General features: G+C 40.1%; 1 protein-coding gene across 3 annotated transcripts; it reads right to left on the bottom strand.

Moving 5' to 3' along the window:
• Nucleotides 1-2513: 2513 nt before the first annotated feature.
• LOC119744848 (carboxypeptidase A2-like) lies at nucleotides 2514-11272 on the bottom strand. Of its 3 annotated transcripts, none has more exons than XM_038221021.1 (7): nucleotides 11187-11272; nucleotides 8360-9245; nucleotides 7904-8005; nucleotides 6286-6458; nucleotides 5612-5707; nucleotides 4225-4323; nucleotides 2514-2796 (listed from the first exon to the last, which is right to left on the bottom strand). In XM_038221021.1, exons 2-7 carry the CDS (start codon nucleotides 9120-9122, stop codon nucleotides 2614-2616), a joined length of 1416 nt encoding a protein of 471 aa, XP_038076949.1. In that variant the 5' UTR covers nucleotides 9123-9245; nucleotides 11187-11272; the 3' UTR covers nucleotides 2514-2613. The 3 variants fall into 3 exon arrangements, with proteins under 3 accessions (XP_038076949.1, XP_038076951.1, XP_038076950.1); XM_038221023.1 differs by having other exon boundaries at nucleotides 8360-9235; XM_038221022.1 differs by having other exon boundaries at nucleotides 8360-9223.
• Between the last annotated feature and the right edge of the window lie 3549 nt (nucleotides 11273-14821).

The raw sequence follows: 14821 nt of genomic DNA, 5'->3' as shown, positions 1-14821 counted from the left end.
CTGCACCCGATTTCAAGAAAAGCTGTGACACGTCATATAATCCATTTCACAAAACTTACAATACGGTGGACGCATCGTAAGTTCCTTGACAAAAGCTTGAAACGTGCCGCAAGGTATGACAAGTCTTTTGGTCATCAAATCTTTTCTGAGCTAGTTTTGTGGCATAACAATTAAAACAAACGATACCGTAATTAAGTTTTATACAACGCCTGAATAAATCCCCGTCATCTGATTTGTGGTCGTTGATCACGTGTCATTCAATTATTCGTCCCGCTGCACGGTGTGGCTGCACGGCAAAAATAGAAGTTCCATTTCATCGTAAATGGAAGTTCCATTGCACGGTCACAGCAGGTCTGACCAATCAGATAATCAGGATTTATTTAGGTGTTGTATAAAACAAATAATGAACGTTTCACATTCGTGCAATGGAAAGAATGATTTCTTTCGGCGACAGATGGAATGTTCACATTCATTATTCGTATAAAAATATAGTTATAAATGGACTACGCGTCAAAGTAAATATGGTTTACCTTGAAAATTGCTCTTAAAATTTCCATTTTGATAATTGTCCACTACGAGCTTGTTTTCCTTATAACCACTTCGCTCTGGATGATGTGTTTACATGCAAAGTTTTTGCGGTATTCGGAATGGATGATGGATAAACACGTAGGGAGCGAGGCCGGAATTATCTGTCAGCGACCCGCTCACAGTGAGCGAGGCCGGAAATATGAGTGTGCTGCCAGAGGGTGATGGCTTCAACCCGCCTGGCATTGAGGTCGAGTGAAAAGTAATCCCGCGCCTCGCTCTGTTCTCGTCAAAATATTCCCAGCATGAACTGGTTAATCTGCATTACACGTCTGCCATTTTGTTGAAGACTTTTTGCGAGAAAATCAGATGTCTATCTGCTACCTGAAGAACAAATATTAATGTACTGTGTTGTGTTACCATACCGTATTGTTCAATAAATATACTTACGACGCGTCGCACTTAGGATGAGTTTGATGGAATGGTTCACAGTCGCATTGCAGTCACGATGCACCACAGCGATAAGATAATTGGTGGCGCTGTGACGCATCGTACCTTGCGAGTTGTTTCATGACATTGGGTGCTGTGGGTAATTCTACACGTTGTGGGTTCGAGTCCAGACTGAGGCGTTTTGGTGTGTGTGTTTCCTTGGGTGAGACACTTGTCACTAATCGATTCTCCCCATCCAAAAATAAATGGGTCCTTGTGAGGGCAGAGGTAGATTTTAGCTGTTTTGGCTGAAATGGCAGTGGCGAGCTGGATGTACCCTGAAGAGCTAAGATCATCTTTGGAAAACTTGTATGAGGTTCAATGAGGAGTAGGGCTGTCCCAAATATTTGGATATTCGATCATCAATCGATAATTCGAATAGAATTTTGCCGGTTTGAGTATTCGAAAAGAAATAATAAACTTCGCACGTACACACATGACAGTGATGTTATTTCAATTGTAAAACTGCAGCACTTTATTGTCAGATGCCTCTTTTTGTCAACGGTAACTTCTGAGTATACAGTGTTTATACGTCGGTGAAGGGCAAAACCTAATTTGATTTACATCACCCTGATGCAACATTCCATCTTATGAATGGTAACTTTTTTGTTGACAGTGGTTCATTGTTCCCATCCTTTTAGCAGGTTAAAGCTCTTGACATTCATGAATACTTAGTGCAAAACACTCCAGAGGCCCATGATATCGGGTGCCACATGCGCAAGTGGGTGTCAGTTCAAGAAAACCGCGTTAACAACAATTTCTGTTTCACGAACTGTCACCCGGTAGTGCGTGGGCACAACTAACACTGATGCACAATATGATGATTTTCGTTTTCAGGAACTGACTCCCAAGCATTTTGCGGCAATAGAGGACGGAGAAAAATGCTTTGAAAGGTTTCACATGAATTTAATCCATTTGTATACTTTTGGGCTTACACAAAATGTTTATTAAATACTGTTTTAACTGGTGAAATTAAGATCAGTCTCAGTTTGTGAAAACTACAATGTACGGAGTGCGCACTAAGAGTGCTGCACTGTACAGGGTGTCAGTTCATGAAAACAAAAATAACCCGGTTCTCTAAACTACGCCTGTGTGCCGCGCAATCATGCGCAACAGAGTGTCAGTTCGTTGTGTCGGAGACGAATTGAATTAATAAGTACCATTAGCCCTCCTATGGAAACATGCATTGTCAGCCTGGTTATTACATGGGTCAATACTGGTCAAGGTGAGGAAGACAATTTTGACCATTGGTGACCTCTTAAGCAAGAGGAGGGTTAGAAATGGCATACATATGGGATACGTATGCAACTCGGCAAAAGTTTTTTTGTTAAAATCACCATTTTGCAAAAATATTTCATCTGGCACACTATGGGCGATGTGGATTTCAAATCAAAATGTTAAGATGTATGTAGTTGTAATAACCACACAAAATGGTGATATAACCAGCTAGTTCATCCGAGTCGCATTCGTATTCCATATTCGCATCATTCGCATCACACCAATACTGGCGAATATGTTCACTTTATGAATATTCGTTTATTATATTACTTAAGGGGAGTGATTAGCGACGTACTGCACTTTGGATTTCTCCTACTGTCATCATGTCATCTTGATGCCACTGGCGGCCGCAAACGTTGAGCTGAGGGAACGGAGGCTGACGACCCGCTTCCGTTGGTAGAAGTGGAACCCATAGGGCTTGTACTGGTGGCACAGCATCAGAACAAACAGGCAGAAGGTGATGGCTACTAAAATGTAGCCAAATGGGAGACCAAACTCAGGCTCCTGAAAAAAGATAAAATACACATCAGATAAATAAATTGTAATACTTATAAATCGCTTATTTTAGCGCTTGTCAAAGCACTTTACAATTATACCCCGTTCATCAGGCCACGAGACCACGCAGCAGCCGATATCAGCGCACATTCGGTCTTCTACCCTCACAGGTACCCATTCACACTCCTGGGTGGAGAGAGGCAATTGCAGTGAAGTATCTTTCCCAAGAGCAAAACACCATGTTCCTGGCAGAGTTTGAACCCATGCACGATCGTACATGAGTCAAACGCCGTAACCACTGGACCATGGCATTCTTTGTTCAATTTCTAGATTCTATGTTCCATTTCTAAAAACTGGTGAGGCTGAGCTTCTTGACCAAACAAATTTGGTCACAAATCAAATCTGAGTTCAGCTGCGAATAGCGTAAAAGTTGAAGACATGTTAAGTCCAGTGAATTTCATGACATGAAATTTAATTTGCTTGCACAAATGGACCAACATACTGCAGGATCTACATTAGAGGTGGGCATTTACGGGTAGTACAGGAACCGGGTATCCGATTGAAAAAAAAATAAAAATTGGGTACCTGGGTACCTGTTACAGAAACCAGACCCCAAAATTCAAATCTCAGTTGTTTGTTCAGATTGTTTATAAAGGTTAGTAAGATAACACTACCACATTGGTGCGTCAATACAGCAAGATATGTGTGCACAGTGAGCTTATAGCTTTATCATGTAAACTGCAACTTTTGCAAGTGTCGTATACGTGAAATATGTTTTGTTCTCCCATGTAGCTTGGTTTTCATTTTTGAAAATTGCCCACAAACATAGTCTGAGAAGTTTCTGAGAAGTAATTTGTAAAGTTGGTTATGGGTACCGAATCTCATAATCTGGAACCGGTTCCTGACATCAATGGTCGGGTGCTCGGTTCCGATGCACAACCCTCTACATGATTATAAATTGGATGATTGCTAGCTTTTGGTATTCTGATTTGATTTGATATTCTGATTTATTTACATGGTAATTTTAATTTTCTATGCATATTACGTGATTTAATGCACATTATGCATATAACATAATATATACAAAAATATAAACGTATAAAGCGCTGGTATCTAGATAAACCTGTTCACTGCGCTGAATACGTTTAATGCCCATCTCTCCAAAAACAACTCTCCTTTTTTTCGTAACGCTTATTATCATTTAAAGTGCAATAGTGCAAGGGGAAGATTTGATTATTGTTTATTTGACCACATCTATAGCACTAACTTTCTTTTATTTTAAAGTTCAACAAAAATATTGACTGGAGTGGGGTATGAACCTATGACCTCCGGATTGCTGAGCTATCCAACCCTACATTGGCAGTTCCCAGTTTTCGTCAATCTTTTTACTCAAGGGGCGCTAGTCAGAAGCCATAACTAAGTTTCTTACACACTTACCTCGTCTTGGTGAAACAACTTATGGACTTGTTTTTCTTTCCAGTGAATCATGTATGTAAACAGCGTGTCGTATATGGGCATGATATCTTGGAGTGCACCCTGCAATATGAATATTGAGAAATGCTCCTGTTTGAGATGGTGAAGCTTCAAGAAAATAACTGAAACAGAATATTGACGAGTATTTAAAGGTATAGTCCATCATTTGTAATTTGTGCATTTTTGTTCGTTTGAAGCAACAAAAGTGCTGAAATGTTAAAGAAGGGTACTGAACAACTAACCTGACGAAGTTTCAGCTCAGCTTCAGCTGTATATTCCGAGAAAAACAGCATTCTAGGATCTCGATTTCAAATCAAAAGTTGCTGAATCATGTTTTGAATTGGGCCTGAATCAGCGTCCGATACACGTTCTCACCGAGCCGACTGCAGCTACGCGATGTCGCGCACTAATCCGACGAATTATTGCAACCACGCGCATGTATGCGTCGTGCAAATGCTGGCGCGCGCTTCGCCGAATAACAAAATGAACTACCAACTTGAATTTCCTACGGTGCGTCTTAAGAAGCACCATTGGAAAGGCCTTCTTTTGTTGATTTCTTCAAATTGACAGCTTGCCAGAAAGAATAATTTCACAGGGAGTTTAGTCCCCTTACTATCTTTCAACCAAGTATGTTTTTCAACAATAATTACGCCAGTTACTTTTCGGATAGCTGCAAATGATGGACTATAGCTTTAAGAAAGATGTAAATTCAATATTGAGTTATGCCCTTAACCAATGCAATTTTGTATTGCACTCACTGCTGTCCAAAAGCTGGCAAGAATTTTGTTTGAAAGTTTACTCTGGTGGGGCTCAAACCCATAACCTCCTGCTTACTACTGTGGACGTCTTACAACTCCACCACTGAGCTGGCCGGTTCAAACCAGCGAGCTTGGAGGTCTAGTGGTTTAGACTCCTGCACTAGTAAGCAGGAGGTTGTGATTTCGAGTCCCATTTGAGTAAACCCTGACTGGGAACATGGTACTTGTGTCCTTGGGCAAGACACTTGACTACAATATCCTCTCTCCACCCAGGAGTATAAATGGGTACCTGTGAGGATAGAGACCACATTGCGCTGATCTAATCTGCAGGAAAGTGGTCTGATGGCCTGCTGAACTTTTGAAGCATTTTGAGACCTACTTTTGGTGGAAAGTGTTATAAAAGCATCACTTATTATTATTATTCTTATTAAATTTGTGATTTTTTTCTCCAAATCTCTCAGACAACAATCCAAAGTACACAGTGCTTATGAAAGTACATCAGTGAAGGGCAAAACCCAATATTGAAATAAATATAAATAAACTGGATCAAGAAAGTCTACAGAATAACTATAACTACATTATGATTTGATTACCTGTAAAGTCGCATGGGAAGGGTTGAACAGGTCAAAGCATTTTACTTTATTGCTGTCTCCCTCGCCCCATAACTCAATGGCAAACGAAAATGGAATCTGAGAAGAAGGAAAAAAAAGTTCCAACGATACATCAAACACCTGTCTCATAGAAATGTCTTGCATCTAGATATACATTATGGAAAGTTTGAGAAAAATAATCTGAGCGTGTGCATTCACATAGGTTCACAAGATTCAAGCATTTATGGTGGTATGGGTGGCATGAGCGTAAAGCGCTCGCCTCTCACCAATGTGGCCCGGGTTCGATTCCCGTCACGGACCATATATGAGTAGATTTATTCGTTGATTCTCTCCTGTACCACAAGGCTTTTTTTCTTTGTGCTCTCCAGTTTTCCTCCCTCTGCAAAACACACTTTTGATCTCTGGCTGTGCTCCGTAGTCAAACATGGGTCGTAGGGCGGCAGCCTAAGGCACCTTTACATGTCTTCGGCTCAAGTATCTTGTAGCCATGTCCTTCACAATTCAGCTTCTCAGTTGCAAGTAAGGATGATTAGCCCCTAAATTCACACACTCCCAACACACCTAGGGTGTTCCAAGAGGAGATTGTCTCCCCATTATTCTTCAGCCTTTTCTTCTCTAAAAGCTTAGAGAAACAACATAATTAAACGGATTTCTACCTTTCTGACGCCTGCCATGTAGTCAAACACTGTCCCATCTGCTGGGTAGTCGTTGAGGTTGTAAGCCACGCCATAGGAAAAGGCATTCTGGGTAGCCTGAGCCATCATCTGAGCCATATCCAACTGCTCATCCAAGTACACAGGCTTTGCATTGGTTTTCTTGGATTCTGAATCTAAAAATCAAAAATTTTCTAGATAATATCAGGTGTCCAATTTTAACTAACCCCCTAGGACCTTTTGTTAGAAACCCTCCTCAGTCCTCCAAAATTTTGCACATTATGTTCAAACGAAGGATACCCAGCGCCTCAATCCTTCAAAATCATCAGACAGTCCTGCCTCTCAAAATGCATTCATCCTCAATCCTCCAAAATCATCCTCTTCTTCAAACACCATTCATCATCAATCCTCCAAAATCCTCTAAAACCGCTGAGGATTTTGGAGGATTGAGGAGGGTTTAGTGTTAAAAAGGGCTTTTCTCACCAACCAGTATTGAATCAACAAGGTTCACCGTGAGCAGAACTGGGTCCAACCAAATATGGGATGACAAAGCATACCATTCCTACTTAGACCAGTTTGTACACAAGTCAGCAGTAGTTTTTGCATTTTCTACCCAGATGGAGCCTGTCAACCCTGGTCCCAACCAGGGCTGAATTTTATCCATCTAGAGGGCCAGGGCTGGACCTCTGAAGAAGCCTTGTTGGATTCTTGCTAGCGTGGAAGGGGTTCCCAAATTCTTGAATTTGGACCAGGTCCTATGCAGAGATCTTGGGTAGTGTGAAAATGCCTTTTTACAGAGACGTAGTCAAGTGCGTCAAAAGTCATATCATGAGTCAATCACAACAAGTCTGGTCACAAGTCACAGGGGATGAACAATGATAAAGGAATGCCATTGTCACAGTTCATTTGAAAGGCTTGTAATTTGACTTTAGGCTTAAGGACTTGTCTACAACTTGCCAGATCAATGGTGTGCCATCACTAGTGACAGAGTCAAATATTGCCTTTAACGTAGAAAACTTTCATGGTACAATGTATGGAGTGATTCTTAATGTGCATTAACCCTAACCGAGCACAACCCATCAAAGTTCAACAGCAGGTTTTGTTTAAATCTGTTGGGATAGGTACAGTACCCCTAAACTGATGGTCATTTACACTGGGGTTGGCATACCTCCAGAAACTAAGTCCAACAGTGTGTGTGTACAATTTCCCACGTGGGTGTTGGAATTTGCCAGAATGGGTATGGTTCCTGGTAAATTAGGCTGGGGAGTTAGGGTTAATGTGTACTAAAATGCATGCAAACCAGCAATGTATAGCTCTCACTTCAAGATTAGTGCCCGGACCCTCCTTTCCAAGTCTAGAACATAATGAAACCAGCATACTTAAAGGTAATAATTTTTATACAACACTTGCGTTTGCTGTAATTTTCAGAAATGGATGGATTTGGGGGTTAGTATGTTATGGCAAATATTGTTACACTGACCTTTTTAATAATTTGGTAGTTTTGTTTTATGCTTGCCAATGTTGTTTATTAATTTTTTATAAAAGTTCATGTTATTATGTATAATTAAAACAAGAATAATGTAATTTTAAGGTAATGGTAGCATAAATTGTTTTTCAATACCTGCAAATGGTATGTATATTTGCTTGATCCCTGAGTGTAGTGACAGGAAGGCATCAAAGGCGTGAAGAGACGTAAGGTCCAGGTAAACTTGACATTCTGGCTCTGCAAAGGAAAGTGAGAATTTTCATTGTGAGAAATCCTGGTCTACATGTGGGTAACGTTGCGACAGTTTTTGGACTTTATGCTGCTGGTGTTGGCTGCCGAATGCAACCAGGTCCCACACACTCAAACACCTGTTGCATCTTAATTGTTACTACTGGGAGGCTCAAGGTGTAAACAACAAAACGTTCAACTTAGAGAGTTGCTTCTGCCAATTCAAAAGATAAAGCTGTGATGAAAATGATGCAAGTGATGAGACATAATGTCACACCCTTTCTACAACCATACATGCAGCTCTAAGAAACGGATCCGGACCAAGGAATTTACATTTATTACGTTGCTGTTTTCTAAACTCACCAGAGTGAACAAATGGCCCCCTGTACTCCTCATCCTTCGGGTCACCAGAACTTCCTTTCCCACCGTATCTCCAGTCAAAGTTCCTATTCAGGTCCACACCAACGCTGGTCCCCCTCCAGCAAAAGTTCTTGGTCCTCTCGATGTGCCGTCTCCCGTCGGGATTGGCCATGCCAATGACATACAGATCAACGCGGCTAAGGATCAGCCGAGAAAAGCTCTCCGTGGGAGAACCGTGCGGAGCGCTCAAACCGCGGGTGATGTTGTTCAGGAGATAGAAGAGGCTCTCGACCGGGAAAAACTCCCGCGCGTGCTCCCCGAACGACAACAAAATCTTGGGTTTCGCCATGCTGACGCTGAACGACCCGGATTCCGTCCTCGCATTTGAGAAATTTGAAATGTGCAAGACGTACTGAGGGATGCTACTGCGGGACTTGTACTGCAGGTCTAACTTGATGTAGTTTGGATTCCTGGCGACTAGCTTTTGGATCTGGGTGCCGATTTGTGAGACGTTGTGGTAGTAGTTGTAATTAGGGGTGTAATGTTCCCGTTGGGGCCTGACATCTCGCGCATGAACATTGCTTAAATTGGGAAGACCTAGGAACAGCAATACCGTGAGAAGGCATCTGCACAGCCAATTATATGTACATGTTCTTGACAAGAGGCAGGGAGCAATTGTTCGATCTCGCCACCTAGAGTTGTGGTTGCTCTGTTGAAGGAGGCTTAGCATCTGCGGCAAGCGCACTGTCAAATTATCGGTTGCCATGGTTTTTGGTTCTGTTCATCCAGCTGTCCTTTTTGATGAAATCAGTGGACATCTTGCTCGCGATACAATCAGCTCGACTCCATTTAACATCATCCAGCAAACTGTAGGAAAATCTGTATAAACCTAGAGATTAACGAAATGGATAAAAAAAAGCAAATATGTAAAGCAATTTTACTTTACTTTCTTATGACTGAAAATTATATTCATAACTTTAATTAATTCATTACTTTTTTTGGGGGGGGGGGATTGAAGAGTCACAGTGTACTGCTGTTGAATGGTTAAATTACTTGAATATTTATAAAAATTCCTTGATTCAGGTGCTGTCAAAATGGAGGTGTATAGTCGTGTTCCCTAACGTGGCGCACTTCGAAGCTTACCCAACTTTCCTCGTGTAGTGTTGCCAAACTTCTTTGTTGACAAACCTCAAATTCATGCAGTGAAATACTGGTACTTTGACCTTATTAATGCCTGCTATTTAACATCTGTGAACAATTTCAGTTTCATAAACTTTAAGCCGAAATTCAAAAACGGTGGCGTCCGGAAATTGGGCACAAATTGGCGGAGTGTTCCCTAACGTGGCGCACTTGAATAAATCTCGGAAAATTCCAAATTAACATTTAAGAATTTCTGTAAACTTGATAAATTCTGATAAAACATTATTATCTCTACTTACATACCCAGCCAGATGTTTGTCAGAAAATTATTTTCTTATTTTTCGGGGCATTTTGAAAGGGTTCACTTTGCACTTGAAAATAAAATCGGAAAATCACGCCAAAATAATATTTTCTTTTAACTTTGTAGCAGGTAAATAAACTCGCGATTTATGAACGGGAGTGTTTAGAACTTGATGAAATTTCACTTTCTGTAAAATTTCAGTTAAAACTTTTGCTCTAGCTAGGCGCTACAGCCGAAAAATCAAAGTGCGCCACGTTAGGGGCCGCGCCACGTTAGGGTACATCAACAATATACAGGATACAACTGACATTAAAAGTGGTTTCCTAATAAACCAGGTCTTGCACAAAAAACAATGTCCAACTACAACTTACAAGCAGTGGATTTAATAGGGGTTGTGCTAGTAAATGAATACAGACTATTTTTCTCCAACACAAACACAGTGCGAAGGAAGAAAACAAAATATTAAAATTTATATTTCCCTATAACAAGCTTGAAAAATTGTGTAAATTATATAGCAGCCTGCTACACATAAGTGGCTATTTTTATTTTGGCTGTAACGTATTTTTCAGAAAAAAATTAAACATGACGCCATTGCAGCGGTTGTGTACAAAGTTTATGGAGAGTCAAGAATTTCCTAACATTAAAATTGGAAATGTTTCTAAGTCCCAGATCCATGCCTTTTCATCACTTTTGCAATGACTGACCTTCATTGAGATGATTTATGAAGAAAAAAGTGGCATCAGGTTGCAACATTCTTTCCCTAAATTTTCTTTTTGATGCATACAGCATAGCCATAGCTCTGAAGGTTTTTTTTTTTTATTATGGCCGTGCATTTGTACAAATGCATGGCCATAAAATAATTGCACACACATTACACAGGCGCAACTGAATCACGTTAAAATAAACGAAGTGGCTATCGTTACGGCACTCGTTGTTTAGCGCCCTCTACGATATTTTTTTGATACGCACGCGGGTATATAATTATTTGTTTCTCCACGTTTTATCGAGCAGTGCGCCAGCTCAGCCGATAGAGGGTAGGATTTTGCACCGCGAGGTTGCGGGTTCGAATCTCAGTTTTGCACTCGAATTTTTTTCCTTTTCTAACCTGAGGCTTTGGAGGATTTTTTTTAAAAGGGAAATAAAGTCCGAATTTCATAAAGTTCAAATTCACTTTTTTCCTTCTAATTTTATATTTTCTTGTCATGTTTTTTTTATAAAAGTTGCCAGGTTGCAGTCTACCGTAACGATAGAAAATGGGAAATGCGTTACGGCTGCCGTAACAATAGCCACTGCGTGAAATAAAACGCAGTGGTAGGCCTACTAACGTACGGTTATACATGAACTCTCAAGGCATATGTTCGTTAGAATGGACAACCAGAAATAACTTACAATTTATCTACACACATCGATATAATTTAGCGAATTTTAGCTAGGCTTTTGGCACACCATCGACACCGACACCACCTGTACCTAGTTGAGGCATCTATGCATCACGACCTATGAAGCTAAACCACGGATGGTTGCGCTCCAAATGCGCATGTGCAAAGCAATACTAGTCTGTTTTCAGTCGTCTTTACCTACTATAGTGTGTATATTTTCCTGTAGGAGTCGTGAATAATTGGTAGGTAAAGATGGTATGACGACAGGAGACATATTAGGTAGGAAAGGGTAGGAAGTTTCATTTTTAAATGTGAAGTTGGTTTTATTCCATGACATTATGTTTTGGAGGAAAACACAAAAGTGAAGCTGATTTTGTTGTTTGAATATTCATTAAAAATCAGGCCCCACCAATCCCGGACAGATGTAGTGCGCTACCTTACTTTTTTATGAATATTCAAACTCACTGCTTTTTGACACTTGTGATTGACAGTGCATGCTTGCTACGTACGTGTACTGTATGTACTGGACGTGCACACATGTTAAAGCCTTGGCATATAAGTCAAAGCGCGCACGTGGTTGTCATCTCCGGTGCAGTACTGAGTGGGTTGGATCATGGAGCAAGGTTGGATCGTTTGACCCGGCATAATTGTTTATTAAAAAAAACATCCACTTTTGAGCAAAAAGCAACATTCTAACGTAAACTGTCATATAGTTCGTTGATGTTAATCTGTCTCTGAAGATGTCTTCAGAGTCGGAGTCAGAGTCAGAAAGAAATGATGTTGAATCGCCTCCGTCTTTAGGCCTATCATCAGAACCCAAAACGGACCAAGCACCAAAATCGAATCCTGCCGTAAACAAGACCAAGGTTAGTTTTTAATCCTTTACCGGTATAAGGATAGAATGGTAAGAGTATCCAGACACCTCGTCTTGATTATGTTTTGAAAGCCGAATGCGTTTTCACATTATTTTTTTGCAAAAACTGAATTGCAGGTTCTCGATTTTTGTTTGCAATTTACTGTCTTTTGGAGATATGATGGGAGAAAGTGACATCCGGAATAATGCTGAGTAGAAAACACGTAATTAAAATTATAGCCTATACTAGCAGTAGCTTCGAACTGTCCTTTTTGTATCGAACTTAAATATCCACGTGTATGCATTCATCATCACCCAAAATAGGTGGCGATGAAATTATTTTGAATATCACTCAGCAAGATAAAAATTTTTGTGAAAGAACAGTGCAACTATACTGGGAACATGTTTTCCACGGATCTGCAAATTGTTCTGCCATCAATCCAGGGAAAACAGTAAAAAAAAATTATGCATACGGTTTTGTTGCCAATTACAACCATGTAGGCCTAGGCCTGCATGTACATGTACGTACTTTGAATTGGCTAACATTAAAATTATATCGTCAGACCTTCTAAAGCTACGCGCTTCTATTTCTGCGCACTCGCCTTTATTTTGAAAGGTGTGTATCCTAAGAAATGACATACTTTCACCGGGATCGTATTCTTTGATGCACGAACTTTAACCAGCGGCCCAAAAAAAGTGGAAATTGAAGGCTTTACCAGAAATTCAGGCAAATTCTACAGCCAAATACTTAAGTACAAACTTGAATCATGCTTGAATGCAGGCAGATCATGCTTCCGGGCCTGCAGAAGTCAAAAATGTGACCAAAAGATGTCCTTTCTTGGTCGCCAAATATCGTCAGTATATTTATAGTTGAGATGTCATAGAAATTTTCAGTTTCTACAAGGGAAAACTTACGGTGCAACTAAAAAGACACGTTTCTTACATTATTTCGGAATTTTTTTGCCATAAGTTTTAAAATCCGACATCTTAAAAACTGTCTCTGTTGATTGGGATGCTCAGAATAACAATATCATTGGGATCTACATTTAATAGGTAAATATGTATAAATCTGGTTAATATGTAAATATGTAAATATAGGCCTTTGTATAAATCTCCAAAATGGGATATTGAAATAATCCTGAAATTACGAAAAGTGTATTGGCATTGAAAAAATGAAAGAAAAAAGAAAGAAATAATGTTTGAAATGCTCAGGAAATATATTTTTCATAAAGCCAACAAGTCTAAGTTATTAAAAACAGAATATTTACATTGAGTTACATGGTCTGGACAGCACATACTTTTTATGAAGCGTTCCATGGTAGAATTTGGCAGGATTCTTTTCTACAATGCCAAAACTGCACTTGTTGGAACTCCCCGCTTGCTGCCACCATAAAGAGATTTCATTTTGTTAATCGGTATGATGGATGATCGTAAGCCAAAAATGTGAGTTTTGTTGAGGGAAAGAGTGGTTGCTTTGCTATTTTTAAAGGGATTGTTTACGAAATTGTCACGAAATACCTCACTGAATTATTAGGGACTGACAGTCCAAATCATCCTTTAAAATCGTGGCTCCTGGTGCACTGACATTTTCAAGAAAAACTGTATTTTTCCAACGCTGGTCGGCCGACCAGCGTTGGAAAAAACTTGGTTTTTTTTCAAAAAACTGTTCCTAAGTTTTCATATTTAGTTATTCTGACTTTCCTTTGCAATTGATTACACACCTGCGAAGGGATACAAGCCTGCTAGACTGATTCTCTGAGCCTACAATTCCCCAAGTGTATCAATTGCCCTGTTTCATTTTAAATGGGGTCAGGGAACCAGACTACAAGAACATGATAGGTTTTCTTGGTTTTTCCAGCGTCTACAAGCTCAAAACATGTAACAAGTCAGTTTAACAATATTTTCTATAACATACTAATCCTCCAAATCCATTTACATGTATTTCTGAAAATTACAGCAAAAGCAAATGTTGTTCATTCCCTATAAGCTACTGGGTTGCAGAGCGTTATCTGCGCAGAAATAGGAGGATCGAGGACACTGATAAACTGTCCGTTTGTGCACAAAATACGGACAGAGCCAACTGGTGAGGGGGTACATGTAGTTGTACATTTGTACACTTTTCTGTAATATAGAATGATTTCCTCCCCCCCCCCCCCATATTGATTTTTGGAGGCCAAGTATCCGAGAAAAAAAAATATAAAATGTGACCTGGAACACAAAATCTGTCAGTATATAACCAACATTTCCCCCCTGCACCACTCATTCCCGGCAAGACGTTGGGATTGTCACTTTGGAACTGACCCACTCCTCGGGCAAAATTGAAGTGACAATCCCCGACTATGCTCGACATACATAAGTGGAGCCCACTAGTGATTGCCTTTTGATGTAGTAATTTCCATAATTTATCGAAAAGTCGAAAGCCTTTTAAAAAAATTGTTATTTGTCAGAAATAATCTTCTTTTTCTAATCAGCCTCTTCCAACCAATTCCCAATGGGAGGCCAAAGCCCAGATCTCTTTTTGTAAACAGTGAACCACATTGCATTGATTATTAGATGTTTCTTCTCCTCTTTGGAGGGTGGTTTTCACAGGGGTAGAGAGGGATGAGGGTCATGCACTTCTGGACACAAGTTTTGTGAACTAACAGGGGATTTTCTAGCTACCGGTAGTTGTAAATCGGAGTTGTAACCACATGTAGGTTTATGGTATGGCCCTTTTGTTTGTAATGGTCAGGAAAATTGTTGTTCCTCATCACATCATACTGAAGTTGATGGACAGCTTGCTGAAAGCATTT

This window comes from Patiria miniata, unplaced genomic scaffold, assembly GCF_015706575.1.
Source record: "Patiria miniata isolate m_02_andy unplaced genomic scaffold, ASM1570657v1 HiC_scaffold_7, whole genome shotgun sequence".
Classification (NCBI taxonomy): domain Eukaryota; kingdom Metazoa; phylum Echinodermata; class Asteroidea; order Valvatida; family Asterinidae; genus Patiria; species Patiria miniata.
This window is presented reverse-complemented; position numbering and strand designations above follow the sequence as displayed.

Excerpts from the sequence above, each read along its gene's own strand:
- LOC119744848 (XM_038221021.1), bottom strand. The coding sequence starts at position 9,122 with ATGGCAACCGATAATTTGACAGTGCGCTTGCCGCAGATGCTAAGCCTC. Across the intron at positions 5,708-6,285 it reads ACATGGCAGGCGTCAGAAAG|ATTCCATTTTCGTTTGCCAT; the intron begins GTAGAAATCCGT and ends CCTTCTTCTCAG. Across the intron at positions 2,797-4,224 it reads AGTTGTTTCACCAAGACGAG|GAGCCTGAGTTTGGTCTCCC; the intron begins GTAAGTGTGTAA and ends ATCTTTTTTCAG.